This window comes from Mustela nivalis, assembly GCF_964662115.1.
Source record: "Mustela nivalis genome assembly, chromosome: 11".
NCBI classification, from domain to species: Eukaryota; Metazoa; Chordata; class Mammalia; order Carnivora; family Mustelidae; genus Mustela; species Mustela nivalis.
The window spans coordinates 20,841,782-20,855,039 of record NC_139030.1 but is presented as its reverse complement, the minus strand read 5'-3'; the positions used below and the strand labels follow the sequence as shown (position 1 = coordinate 20,855,039).

The 13,258-nt window shown below is 42.0% G+C and overlaps 1 protein-coding gene and 1 long non-coding RNA gene across 4 annotated transcripts in view; both read right to left on the bottom strand.

Annotated features, from left to right (window-relative positions):
* UBXN4 (UBX domain protein 4) overlaps positions 1-9,765 on the bottom strand; it is a 58,693-nt gene extending 48,928 nt beyond the window's left edge. The window contains exon 1 of one of the 3 annotated variants that reach the window (XM_082689331.1): positions 8,364-9,765. Coding sequence is in view for 1 of the 3 variants with exons in the window: in XM_082689330.1 (XP_082545456.1) it covers positions 8,942-9,023 (82 nt within the window). In the remaining 2 variants the exon portion in view is untranslated. The remainder of the gene's footprint in view (positions 1-8,363) is intronic. The other 2 variants (XM_082689330.1, XM_082689332.1) reach the window with 2 other exon arrangements.
* LOC309843686 lies at positions 402-3,070 on the bottom strand. Its single transcript, XR_014300278.1, has 2 exons — positions 2,874-3,070; positions 402-1,532 (listed from the first exon to the last, which is right to left on the bottom strand). It is a non-coding gene; the product is annotated as an uncharacterized lncRNA (long non-coding RNA).
* Positions 9,766-13,258: the final 3,493 nt, after the last annotated feature.

Genomic DNA, 13,258 nt, shown 5'->3' with positions numbered 1-13,258 from the left:
AATATACTTCACTGTATGTCATACTTGAATGACAAAATGTTTTAAAAGTTCTATCTATCAAGATATTACTTCCTTTTTAGACTTATAATGCCTAGACTTTGATGTAACCACTTACTGATGGACAGAAGGAAACTTACCCAAGTAAGTCAAGAAAAATACTTCTGATGTTTAGCAGAAGTGCTTTCTCAAAGGTGAACAACCTCTGCCAATTTACAGATTTAAAAAGTTCTCAGGTCAAATTTTTTGTTTAACAAAAATGAATTAGGGGCGCCTGGGTGGCTCAGTGGTTTGGGCTGCTGCCTTTGGCTCGGGTCATGATCTCAGGGTCCTGGGATCGAGCCCCGCATGGGCTCCCTGCTCCGCAGGAAGCCTGCTTCTCTCTCTCTCTCTCTCTCTCTGCCTGCCTCTCTGCCTACTTGTGATCTCTGTCTGTCAAATAAATAAATAAAATCTTTAAAAACAAACAAACAAACAAACAAAAATGAATTACAAATACCAAAAAAAAAATTCTGTATCTGTTCTTCCGTAAGTTGTTTTCTTCTCATGTGTAGCTATTTTCCCAATCCACCCTCAGCCTTCCTCATCTCAGTTACCTGTTTGAGGTAATTCCATCCCTTCAGTTTTTAGGCCAGAAACTAGTTAACCCTGACTTCAGCTCTCTCTCCAAGATATATGCAGAATGTAACTATTTCTTACCACTTTCACTGCTACCACCCTGATTTAAGCTACCACATCTCACCTAAATGATTACAATAGCCTCCTAACTGGTTTCCCTGCTCATTCTAGCAGCCCCATCAATGCCAATCAATACAGTTTTTATTCCATCTTTAAAATACCACAAATGGGGGCACCTGGGTGGCTCAGTGGGTTAAAGCCTCTGCCTTTGGCTCAGGTCATGGTCTTTGTTCTGGGATGGAGCCCTCGTTGGGCTCTCTGCTCAGCAGGGAGCCTGCTTCCCCCTCTCTCTCTGCCTGCCTCTGCCTACTTGTGATAGCTCTCTCTGTGTGTGTGTCAAATAAATAAAATCTTTTAAAAAAATAAAATACCACAAATAAGTCTGAAAAATCATCCAGCATCTTGCTGTTGAGGTAGCTGGACAACTTAGATCTTATTCATCAGTCTCCTGAACTCTTCCTTTCTCAGAAACATAGATACTGTCCAAAAATTTTCTGATATCTTTGTTTTTAACTGTTGTGGCTTGCTAAATCAAAGCAGCTGAGTTTGATACAAGTCTAATGTCATTTCCTTCAAGAATTAACTCATCTTTCTGAACTTGAGATACTGAACAAACAATACGTGGCCTCATTCAAACCCGCAGATGTGTTTTCCATCCAAGAAATTCTAGATTTTAACAAAAGAACCATTCTCCCGAATAACAATATTGATGGGGAAGTGATCATACAAAGACCTCATCTTATAAGGGAAGCCTAGCGTAGCCCCCTTGATCATGTTGTTTTGTTTTGTTTTTTAAAGTAATCTCTAAAACCCATTTTGGGCTCAAACTCACCACCCTAGGTCAAGAATCACATGTTCTACTGACTGAGCAAGCCAGGAGCAACCTGTCCCCCAGATTATATACTGTACATGACTACAGGTTATGTGAACAGTAGCCAGTTCTTTCCTATTTCCCCACCATCTGTCTACTCAGAGCCTCCTCTTTCTCCTTCCGAGGAGATGGAGTCCTACACTGACATGACTAAAGTCCCTTTGCAGGGTTCCTCTGGGGCCTTTCACAGTAACTGTGCATCCCTTCACAGTGATGTCGACATTTTCTGGAATGCCAAGTCTGACTGCTGACTGCAGTAGATGTGGCAAAGCTGTTCAGTCGATTATTAGCATGGCAACTTTAATTAAGAGTCTTACCACATCAATACTCTGCTCAAAATCTACAATGGCTCCCAATTTCCCTTACATTATAAGTCAAAGTCCCTACAAATGGCCTCACGCCTCCAGTTACCTCTCTGACCTCATATCTCTTTACCTTTTTCCTATTCTGCTAATATAGAAAGACGCTTACTTTAAGGTCTTTGTACTAGTTGCTTCCTCTACCTTGAATATTCTCCCCACAGATATTTACATGGTCAACACTCAACTCCCTTAAGTTCTTGGTCAAATATTACCTTCTCAATAAAGGCTTCCCTACTATATGCTACTTTTTTTTTTTATTGTGTTATGTTAGTCACCATACAACACATCATTAGTTTTTGATGTACCGTTCCAAGATTCATTGCTTACATATAACACCCAGTACTCCATGCACTACATGTCCTCCTTAATTACCCACCACCAGGATCACCCATCCCCTCCACCCTTCTCCTCTCAAAAAACCTCAGTTTCTCAGAGTCCACAGTCTCTCGTGGTTCATCTCCTACTCTGATTTCCACCTCTTCACTTTTCCTTTCCTTCTCCTAATGTCCTCCATGTTATTCCTTATGTTCTACAAGTAAGTGAAACCATATGATAATTGACTTTTTCTGCTTGACTTATTTCACTGAACATAATCTCCTTCCAGTCCCCTCCATGTTGATACAAAAGTTGGGTATTCATCCTTTCTGATGCCTGAGTATTATTCCATTTATATATGGACCTCATCATCTTTATCCATTTGTCTGTTGAAGGGCATCTCGGCTCTTTCCAGTTTGGCTATTGTGGACATTGCTGCTATAAGCAGTGGGGTACATATGGCCCTTCTTTTCACTACATCTGTATCTTTGGGGTAAATACCCAGTAGACTATACACTACTTTAAAATGACAACCTTTAGGGGCAGCTAGCTGGCTTAGTTAGTAGAGCATGCAACTCTTTTTGATCTCAGGGTCATGAGCTCAAGGCCCACAAGTCCCATATATAAATACAAATAAAAAATAAAATGACAGGGGCGCCTGGGTGGCTCAGTGGGTTAAGCCGCTGCCTTCGGCTCAGGTCATGATCTCAGGGTCCTGGGATCGAGTCCCACATCGGGCTCTCTGCTCAGCAGGGAGCCTGCTTCCTTCTCTCTCTCTCTGCCTTCCTCTCAGTGTACTTGTAATTTCTCTCTGTCAAATAAATAAATAAAATCTTTAAAAAAAATAAAAAAATAAAATAAAATAAAATGACAGCCTTCAGACATTCCCAAAGTTCCCTAATTTCCTAGTCTTTTTTCCCCTGTAATACTTTTGACCTTCCAACAGACCATGTGTTTACTTATTATATTTACTGTCCCCCACAAATTAGAATGCAGGCTCCATGAGAGCAAGGATTATTTTTTTAATATAATTTTTATTATATCTTTTTAAATATAATTTTTTAATATAACTCAAATGCCTACAACACAACCTGGCATATGTTAAGTACCTGACATATAGCAAGCTCTCAATAAGTATTCTGTGGAACGAATAGCTAAATTTCTTGTAGAGTAAGTATCCTGGCATACCTATAATAATTGACTAATGCTGCATATTTGAGTATTTTCTATGTGAGATGATCCAGGAAGAGGAGCTTGACAAATCTGGCCATGGAGAAGTAAAGAGGGAGTAGAACACACCCGCAGACCAGGACCAAAAAGAATGCCCATTAGCAGATTCCCAGATGTTGAGAAAGCAAATGGGAAAAATTATCATTTGCAGCGACATCATTCTGAGCACATCTTCCAACACTGTGGGGTGGCACGTAAAATTCCAAGTGAATGACAAAATTATCAACCTAGAAAATAGCTATATGGGAACATTCTTACTACCAACATTCTTAGAGAAGAATGTGAGGTAAGAAAGACCCTTTTTATTCATTCTTTTTTCATACATTCACGATTTTATTCTACATTTACTTTGTCCGAGGCAATGGGCTATAGATAAGCTAAATATGAAACAAATGAGACACTGTCTGCTCTCAGTGGAGTTTAAAAATCTAATGCTACAAAAAATGTACTTTTTTGGTAAACAATTATAAATAATTATACTAATAAATACTATGAAAAAAAGAACAGATCTAAGAAAATAATGAGACCTTTTGAGATCAGACAGGGAAGCCTTCTCTAGGGTGACATTTAAGGTAAGACCTAAAGGATGAAAAAGCTGAGCTGGGCCAAGAGCCTGAACAGTTCACTAAGCAGGATTTTATGCGTAGGAAAAGGCCTGTGCGACTGTGTGACTGTGTGTCATAAACAACACGGAACATGAGATAAGAAATGACTAAAGAGTTGAGATTCAAAGATAACTCCCACAGTACGGTTTATCAATCTGGATGTAAAAGTCACGCCATTTACTAAATGAACAACACTGGTGGGGAGAAAAACAAGTTCAGGCCGTAAATATACTTTTATACTTGAGGATCTTGTGAGGCATCTAAGTGGGGATGACAAGGGGATAGCTAGAAGTATGGATGTCCTGCCTCTGAAGTTGGTACTTTTCAGTATGTTGTACCACATGGGGATAGTCCCAAATATCACATCCCCACTAGCAGTGTCTGTCCATAACTCAGCTTAGTGGCAGCAGCAACAGCTGCTTGACCAACAGAGATGTAAGGCTGAATGGAATTCCTTAACTCACTGAGACCCACCTTAATTCTACAGAGTAAAATTACTAACCAACTTTAGTATCTTTACTTACTTATTAATCAGTACATGAACTATGCTATGGAGTTAGGCCAGCCTAAAATTTTAGTAGGAAATGTTGTATCTTTGGTAGTATCAGCAGCATCCAAAGTAAAGACACTTAAAAAGAACAATACAGGGGCATCTAGCTAGCTCAGTAGGTAGAGCATGTGACTCTTGATCTCAGGGTTGTGAGTTCTGAGCCTCACACTGGGTGTAGAAATTTTTTAAAAAATAAAATAAAATCTTAAAAACAAACAAACAAACAAACAAACAAAAGAACAATACAAACTCAGAAGCAAAGAGTTGCAGAGCTTAGTACAGCCAGGAATTCCAACCCAGAAAATGTCAACTAGTCAAAATCTAAAAGCTTTTGTGGTCTTTCTGAATCAAAAAAGGCAGTAAATAGTGTCTGTCATGAAAAGTTCAGCCCACTAGCAACACTAGTCTGTGAACTGACACTTTGCTTCAGGATCCTTGTCAGAATATTCTACCTTCCCAAAAACAGAATCACAATCTTCAGTTTTATTTCTTTCAAGTTACAAAGATATAACACTTTAAAAATACTTGCTAAGTTCTTGTCTGAATTAGTAGTAATCTCTCCAGTTTTAATTCTATAATTTTCTTTAATTCATCCACGAAAATTTCACTAAACAACCTGCCTAAAGTGCTTCCCAACTGAGGGGTTATATGAAACAAAGTATGTCCTCAAGACCATTCTTCCAGCCTTTCAGATCTTTTTAATTTTCTTTTTTTTTAAATTTTTATTTATTTATTTGAGAGAGAGAAAGAGAGCGAGCATGAGAGGGGAGAAGGTCAGAGGGAGAAGCAGACTCCCCGTGGTGCTGGGAGCCCAATGCGAGACTGATCCCGGGACTCGAGGATCACGACCTGAGCCAAAGGCAGTCGCTTAACTAACTGAGCCACCCAGGCACCCTTAATTTTCTTCTTTTTTTTTTTTAATCATCTTAATTTTATTTTTCTCAGTGTTTCAAGATTTACTGTTTCTTTCTAATTTTCTACTGAATTGCTTTACTTTTGTCAGGGTATCCCATCTAAAAAAATCACGAGTTCTGGCTATAACAAAGGTCCAGGCAATATGTAAGGGTTGCAGTTTCAAGACCCCACTAACTACATACTCCTAGAGTGAAACTAATCCCACCTAGTGTTCGGGATTAATGTACGAAAACTCTAGAAAAGCCAACAGTATTTTAAACAGGTCAAGAGGCAAACTCCTTTGACAGATGCTAACGGAGTTCCTACAAACATTCAACAGAGTCACAGATATTCCGCAAACATGTAATATGTGCTCACCAGTAAGTTGTTAATGGAATACACACACATACACACAGAGAATCCCAAAGACCTCTAACTTTATTTTGCTACAGTAATAACTAGCACTGTTTCCTAATGTTTGTTAATTAAATATAGCATTTCTTATTTCAAATTAACTATTTAGCCCAAAAGTATCTTCTAGGAACATTTAGGCACCATCAGTTGTGTTTTTTGTTTCAAAAATGACTACCATCAAGGAGCCTGGGTGGTTCAGTCGGTTAAGTGTCTGACTCCTGATTTCAGCTCAGGTCATTATCTCAGGGTCCTGGGATCAAAGCTGGCATTGGGCTCCCCACCCAGCTGGGAGTCTGCCTGAGGATTCTCTCTCTCTCATTCTGCCCCTCCCCCATAAAACAAATACATATATATATATATATATGCATATATATATATATATATTTTTTAATGACTACCGGGGCACCCTGTGTGGCTCAGTCAAAAAGCATCTGCGTGGGGCACCTGGGTGGCTCAGTGGGTTAGGCCTCTGCCTTCAGCTCAGGTCATGGTCCCAGGGTCCTGGGATCAAGCCCCGCATCGGGCACTCTACTCAGCGGAGAGCCTGCTTCCTCCTCTCTCTCTGCCTGCCTCTCTGCCTACTTGTGATCTCTGTCTGTCAAATAAATAAATAAAATCTTAAAAAAATAAAAAAAGTATCTGCCTTTGGCTCAGGCCATGATCCCAGGGTTCTGGGATCAAGCCTCACCCTGGACTCCCTGCTGGGTAGGAAGCCTGCTTCTCCCTCTCCCACTCTCCCTGCTTGTGCTCCCTCTCTCACTGTGTGTGTGTGTGTGTGTGTGTCTCTCTCTCCATGAAATAAATAAATAATCTTTTTTTTTTTAATTAAAAATAAAGGGGCGCCTGGGTGGCTCAGTGGGTTAAAGCCTCTGCCTTCAGCTCAGGTCATGATCCCAGAGTCCTGGGATAGAGCCCCATATTGAGCTCTGCTCAGCAGGGAGCCTGCTTCCTCCTCTCTCTCCCTCTGCCTGCCTCTGCCTACTTGTGAATTCTGTCAAATAAATATCTTTTTTTTAAAAATTAAAAATAAATTAAAACAGGGGCGCCTGGGTGGCTCAGTGGGTTAAGCCGCTGCCTTCGGCTCAGGTCATGATCTCAGGGTTCAGGGATCGAGCCCTGCATTGGGCTCTCTGCTCAGCGGGGGGCCTGCTTCCCTTCCTCTCTCTCTGCCTGCTCCTCTGCCTACTTGTAATCTCTGTCTGTCAAATAAATAAACAAAATCTTTAAAAATAAATAAATAAATAAAATGAAAATTAATTAATTAATTAAAACAAATTTAAAATTAAAAATTGACTACCATAATCCTAGATTTCCTGACTTCTATATCAATTTCATTAATCCATGAGGTCTACAGTTGCTCAGTTTTTCTCAAGAAACAAAAAGCAAAACAAAAAACACAGCTTTTGGAAGCTGCTAAAAAAAAATTTGTCAGGACAAGATGGAAATATTTTGTGATCCTGGTGCACATCACTTAACCACTGTGGACATAAATTTCCTCAACTAAGAAATGAGTACAGGGTGCCTCAGCTGGTTGGGCAACTACTTTCGGCTCAGGTCATGGTCCTGGAGTCCCAGGATCGAATCCCACATCGGGCCCCCAGCTCCACGGGGAGTCTGCTTCTCCCTCTGACCTTCTCTCCTCTCATGCTCTCTCTCACTGTCTCTCTCAAATAAATAAATAAATCAATCAAAAAAAAATGGGTACAATAATATCTGCTCTACTTATAAAGAATCAAGGAGATTTTATGTGAAAAACAACTTAAAATGTCATAAAACTACTACTATGCTCTTAAGTATAGATAATTTAATTTTCCTTTCCTTTTTAATCCCTTTTTATCCCACTTTTTCTTCTTCTAGGATTATAGCAGTTATGCATCTAAAATATAACTCTAAAGACACATAAGAGGATCAAACTGCTCTTCTAATTAACAATTAACTAAAAATTTGTCATAACTTAAAACAATTATAAATTTCAAACTTGATTTGAATTGAAGCTCATATTTTAGCCTCTGTTCACAGCGTTGCATAAAGTTATAGAGCTGCTATCTAGTCTCCCAAGGGTCATTAAGTTAATGAGTACACCGTTATTAAGCATAAATTGCTGAAATAATACACCTCAAATTAATAGAAATCACAAACACTAATTTGGCTCATATGATGAGAATAGCAAAACCATAGAGGCTTAGGTCTACTGTAAATCTAGAAGATTTTTGTAATAAAATAGGGTAGTCATAAAAGACGGAGCAAAATAAACCAGAGTAACACAGGATAAATGAGTTAGCTCAGGTTCTCGAAACTACAGACATTAGACTAGGTAGACAAAACGAACCAAAGACTGAAAGGCTACTTCTTCTAAACAAACGGTACAAAAACCAAGTTGCAACAAAGCAAATACTCCACATTAGACTCTCCCCCTGTTAGAATTTAAAAAAAAAAAAAAATCCAACCTATATAAAGCTCAAAAGTTTGCGTTTCAGGAACGTACGATCGCCAGTAGCCGTGAACATCAGGTGGTTTCTCTTTGTTGCTAACCGATGACACAGCTTTCTTCCTGACAGTCCACAACTAATTACGAACCCAATTGCCTGCCTAATGGCCTGTCTCTATCACCACCCAAACACTTGTGCTACACAAACGTTAAGCATCCCGAAGTGGGTCCTCGGGGGCAGAGACATCTACCAGGATGCCCGAGAGAGCGCTGTTGGGGTCTAAGTGCGCCAACTCCTCAGGGGGCGCAGCGGGGGTACGCGGCTAGGGCCTTCGGGACGCGGCCCCGTGTCCTGCCAGAGCTGTAGGCGGGGCTCTGAGAGCTGTGGGGGCGAGGCGGGGACCGAGCCTCCCGCCGGGGTGCTGGAAGAAACGGGAGCTGGGGGCCTCGCCAGGCCCGGCATGCCCCAAACGGTAGGGGGAAGCGCTGGGAAACCAGGGACGGCAGCCTGGGCCTGTCGGAGTTCGGAGGAAAAGCTAGAACTGGAGGTAGGCCGAAGGAGTGTCCGGCCACAACTCGGGCCCCCGCCCCCTTCACCTGCCACGAATACCACGAAGACCGCGCCGCTCCTCTTGGCCGACGCGATGGCGGCCGGAATGGCGCCCTGGAACCACAACATCGCTCTCCTCTGGCCCAGGCGCTCGCTCGGAGTGTTGCTGCCGCGGTCCCGAAGCTGACCCCGCCCTCTCCTTCGTCTGGCCCCGCGGCCCCCGCAGCCCAAGCTGATCTGGCCCCCGCCTCCGCGCAAGCACGCAATCCCGTCAGCAGTCCCCTGGGACGCGCGCAAGCGCGCGGACCAGGCGCGCTCTGCGCCCCGTGACGCCGCACGTCGCCGTGGGCACGGCGCCCCAGTGCCTTGTCTCGTTGGCAAGTTGGTGTGGGCGCGCGGCCGCTAGGCCTCAGACTCCGCAGTTCCGGAAATGGAAAGAGCCAGTGAGAAAGATGACTAACGGCTACGGTGCGACGGCGACGCCTTCATAAGGCATGACGGGAATTGTAGTCTTCTTAGGCTTCTTTTCCTCCTATGGGGAAAACGTAACTGTGGTTTCCGGGGCACAACTGAAGGGGGCAGCACTGAGAGAGCCTTTTTCCAATCTGTAAAGGGGAGGAGAGGACACGGTGCCCACTGTCTAGGAGGTGTTCTCCGCCGTCTCATTGAGACGTTAAGTATGGAAGAAGTCGTCCCCGCCCCGGTTTGAAACCTTAATTGTGGACGATGTAATTCTTTATGATGATTAATGGCCATTGTGTGATAGGGTAGGTGCTTCTCTGTATGGAACTAAGTGGGCTTCGTCTCCTGCTGAACTTAGTTCAACCTTAACCCAGACCTGAAGAAGAGCTTAGTTCAACTTAGCTCAACCCTGAAGAAGAGAAAGGATAAAAACCGCAACGTCGACCTCTGTAATACCATACAGCCTGTGATCTGCGGGGAGGTGTTGGTAGAATGCAAGCCTCCGCAGTTTCCTAGTCGTTGGCCAGACATCAATCCAAAACCTCGAAACACTGGCTATGCTATTGCCACAGCTGCTTTCTAAAGTGACTGAAAAGCAGAGAATAAGCATTCGTTCTCCGTGGTAATACAAAAGAGGAGGACAGGTAATGCTTTTGTTTACAATTTTACGTGAGAATGTTCCATAATCAAGACAATGGCATGTTGTGGTTGGTTGCCATTAAAATAAAAACAGATCCCAGGGCTCCTGGCCCACTCAGTCGGTGGAGTAGGTGACTCTTGATCTTGCGGTCGTGAGGTCCAGACCCACCTTGTCTGTAGAGATTACTTAAAAATGAAATCTTTAGGGGCACCTGGGTGGCTCAATGGGTTGAGCCGCTGCCTTCAGCTCAGGTCATGATCTCACGTTTCTGGGATCGAGTCCCGCATCGGGCTCTCTGCTCAGAGGAGAGCCTGCTTCCTTCTCTCTCTCTCTCTGCCTCCCTCTCTGTCTACTTGTGATCTCTCTCTCTGTCAAATAAATAAATAAATAAATCTTAAAAAAAAAAAAAAAAAGGTGAAAACTTTTTTAATAAAATGAAAACTGGCCCATACTTAATACTTTCTGGAATTACAGAGTCTCGAATAACTATTAGCTAAGGTTTATATATTTTTTAAAGTTGCATATGTTATATTATACATTTTACATCAATTGAATTGTCCCCTCGGCAGTACAAGCATTTGGCAATCTTTGCAGGATTAAGGGGCTACATCTGAAAACACCTCTTTCCTATAAACATTCCTCTAAACATTTACTATAAAGATTCCATATAAACACCTAAAAATAGTTAACAGATTGTACTCTGATTTGTATTTACTTTTTTCCAATAAGGCCTCTTATATAGTGTTATTATACACTGAAACATAATGCTGACTACAGACCATTGTTGCTTATATAGGACATAATTTCTCAAGAAGAATTAAGAGTTGATCTTCCATATTAACTTTAAGTGGGTTTCTAAAAACTCAATTAACCTATAAATTCTTTCAGTAGAACGATGTCTTTATTTCTAATGTTAAAATTAAACAATGTAAGAATCATTCATAGCCAGAGCGCCTAAGGCTCTGCCATTTAAGTGTCTGCTGCCTTCAGCTCAGGTTATGATCCCAGGCTCCTGGGATCAAGCCCCCTGTTGGGTTCCCAGCTGAGTGGGGAGCCTGCTTCTCCCTCTCGCTCTGTCTGCTTGGGCTCTCACTCTGTCAAATAAGTGAAAAAAATCTTAAAAAAAAAAAAAAGAATCATTCATAGCCTTTAATTCATTTATCAAATATTTATTGCTCATCTACTCTGAACTAGACATGCATACCTGGCAGTGAGGCAATCAGACAAGGGCCCTGCCATTGTGACTGCACAATCTAAATAGGAAGGCAGACAACTGAGCTAGTGATTGTAAGTGAGGATGAATGTCACAAAAGGGGAGATTCTAAGGGCTTCAGAAATGTGTGATGATGACTAAAATTGTGTGATGGCCAAACATGGATAGCATGGTTAAGAAAAGTCCTTTCTGAGGAAATGACATGTCAGGGAAAATCTAACCAGGTGAAGGAGAAGACTAATCAGGGTAGAAGAAGCATTAATTTGAGAACAGCGCACTTGAACTGAAATGTCCAGAATGGCTAAAACATAGAAAGGGGAGTGTGGTGCAGATGAGGCTGGAAAGATAGGCAAGAATATCATACAAGGCCTTGGAAATCATGTTAAAGATTACAGACATTATTCTCAAAGTTGCAGAAAGCCACTGAAGAATTTTAAACAGAGAAGTTACATAGAAGACTTGTGTTTTTATTTTATTTTTTTTTTTAAAGATTTTATTTATTTATTTATTTGACAGAGAGAGATCACAAGTAGGCAGAGAGGCAGGCAGAGAGAAAGGAGGAAGCAGAGAGCCCGATGTGGGACTCGATCCCAGCACCCTGAGATCATGACCTGAGCCGAAGGCAGCGGCTTAACCCACTGAGCCACCTAGGCGCCCCTTGTGTTTTTAATATGCAACTATGCTACAGTTTAAATGGACTGGATTGGGAGGGGGATGGGTGAATGTGAAGAGGCTGTGTAAGGGAGATGTAGAGGTGGATACTTTTGATGTTTTCGAAGCAGACCCAATAGTTTTGTAGATTTATTAGATATTAGATACAGAATTTGAGGAAGGAGGAGTCAGGAAGAAATCTTGGGTTTCTGTCTTAAGAAATTATATAGAAGGTGTTACTGAGAGGGAAAATATTGAAGGAAGAGAAAGTTGAGGGGGAGGAGTGCATGAATATGTGAGTTCAAAACTTGACATGTTTTTGGAGTGCTGGAGACACAGAGTGGAGACACAGGCATATGCTAGGACTGGAGCTCAGAAAACGGTTCTTGGGCGCCTGGGTGGCTCAGTGGTTTAGGCTGCTGCCTTCGGCTCAGGTCATGATCTCAGGGTCCTGGGATCGAGTCCCGCATCGGGCTCTCTGCTTAGCAGGGAGCCTGCTTCCCTCTCTCTCTCTGCCTGCCTCTCCATCTACTTGTGATTTCTCTCTGTCAAATAAATGAATAAAATCTTTAAAAAAGATTTTATTAAAAAAAAAAAAACGGTTCTTAAACCTAGAGGTAGGAATTTCTACATACAGCAGATAAATGATGCTCTGGAGGATGCTGTCATTTGTGGAGTATGCAAAGTGAGGTGAGGACAAGGGGATCTGGCTGAAGTTTCAACCTCTAACATCTACAGGGTTGTATGGAAAAGTGTAAATCAATAAAGCAAACTCAGGAAAAATGGTGAGTTGGACGGAGGGACTGTGTGGAGGAAAGTGAGAGGGTAGAGAGAGTTTTGAGAAGGGAGCGAGAAGCAGCTGTGTTGAATCCTGCTATTGGGTCAATTTAGAGAAGATTTTTAAATGTCCATTGTTTTTAGCAACACAGTGGTGATTATCAACTTAGCAAGAAGGACTTTGGATTCTTCTCTGTGTAAGTTAGATGGCAGTTGGGTGGGTTGAAGAGAGAAGGGGGAAGTAAGGAAGAGGTTATCAGTAAGTGTGAAGGGAGGGAAGAAAGGGATTTGGAGTGGAAAAGAACAACCCATTTAAATGATTAAATAAACGTGTACACAATTAGATACTGATAGAAAAGAGCTATGGGAACACAGGAAAGCAGGAGGGCTCTATGAAGACTGCAAGGAATATGAGGTATATGGCAAATTCTGCTAATAGCCCACTGGACAATCATTCTTTTCCCAGAACCCCGAGGAGTTGCCCCAATAAGAGGGGAAACTGCCAGACACTTATTTTTTCAACCTCCTTTTCCTTTCAGGGCTTCATGGTAAGGGAGGGGGCACTTCTAGGAGGAGTTTTCCTAGTAAAAGGAGACACATGGAAGAAAGCACAACCCGTCT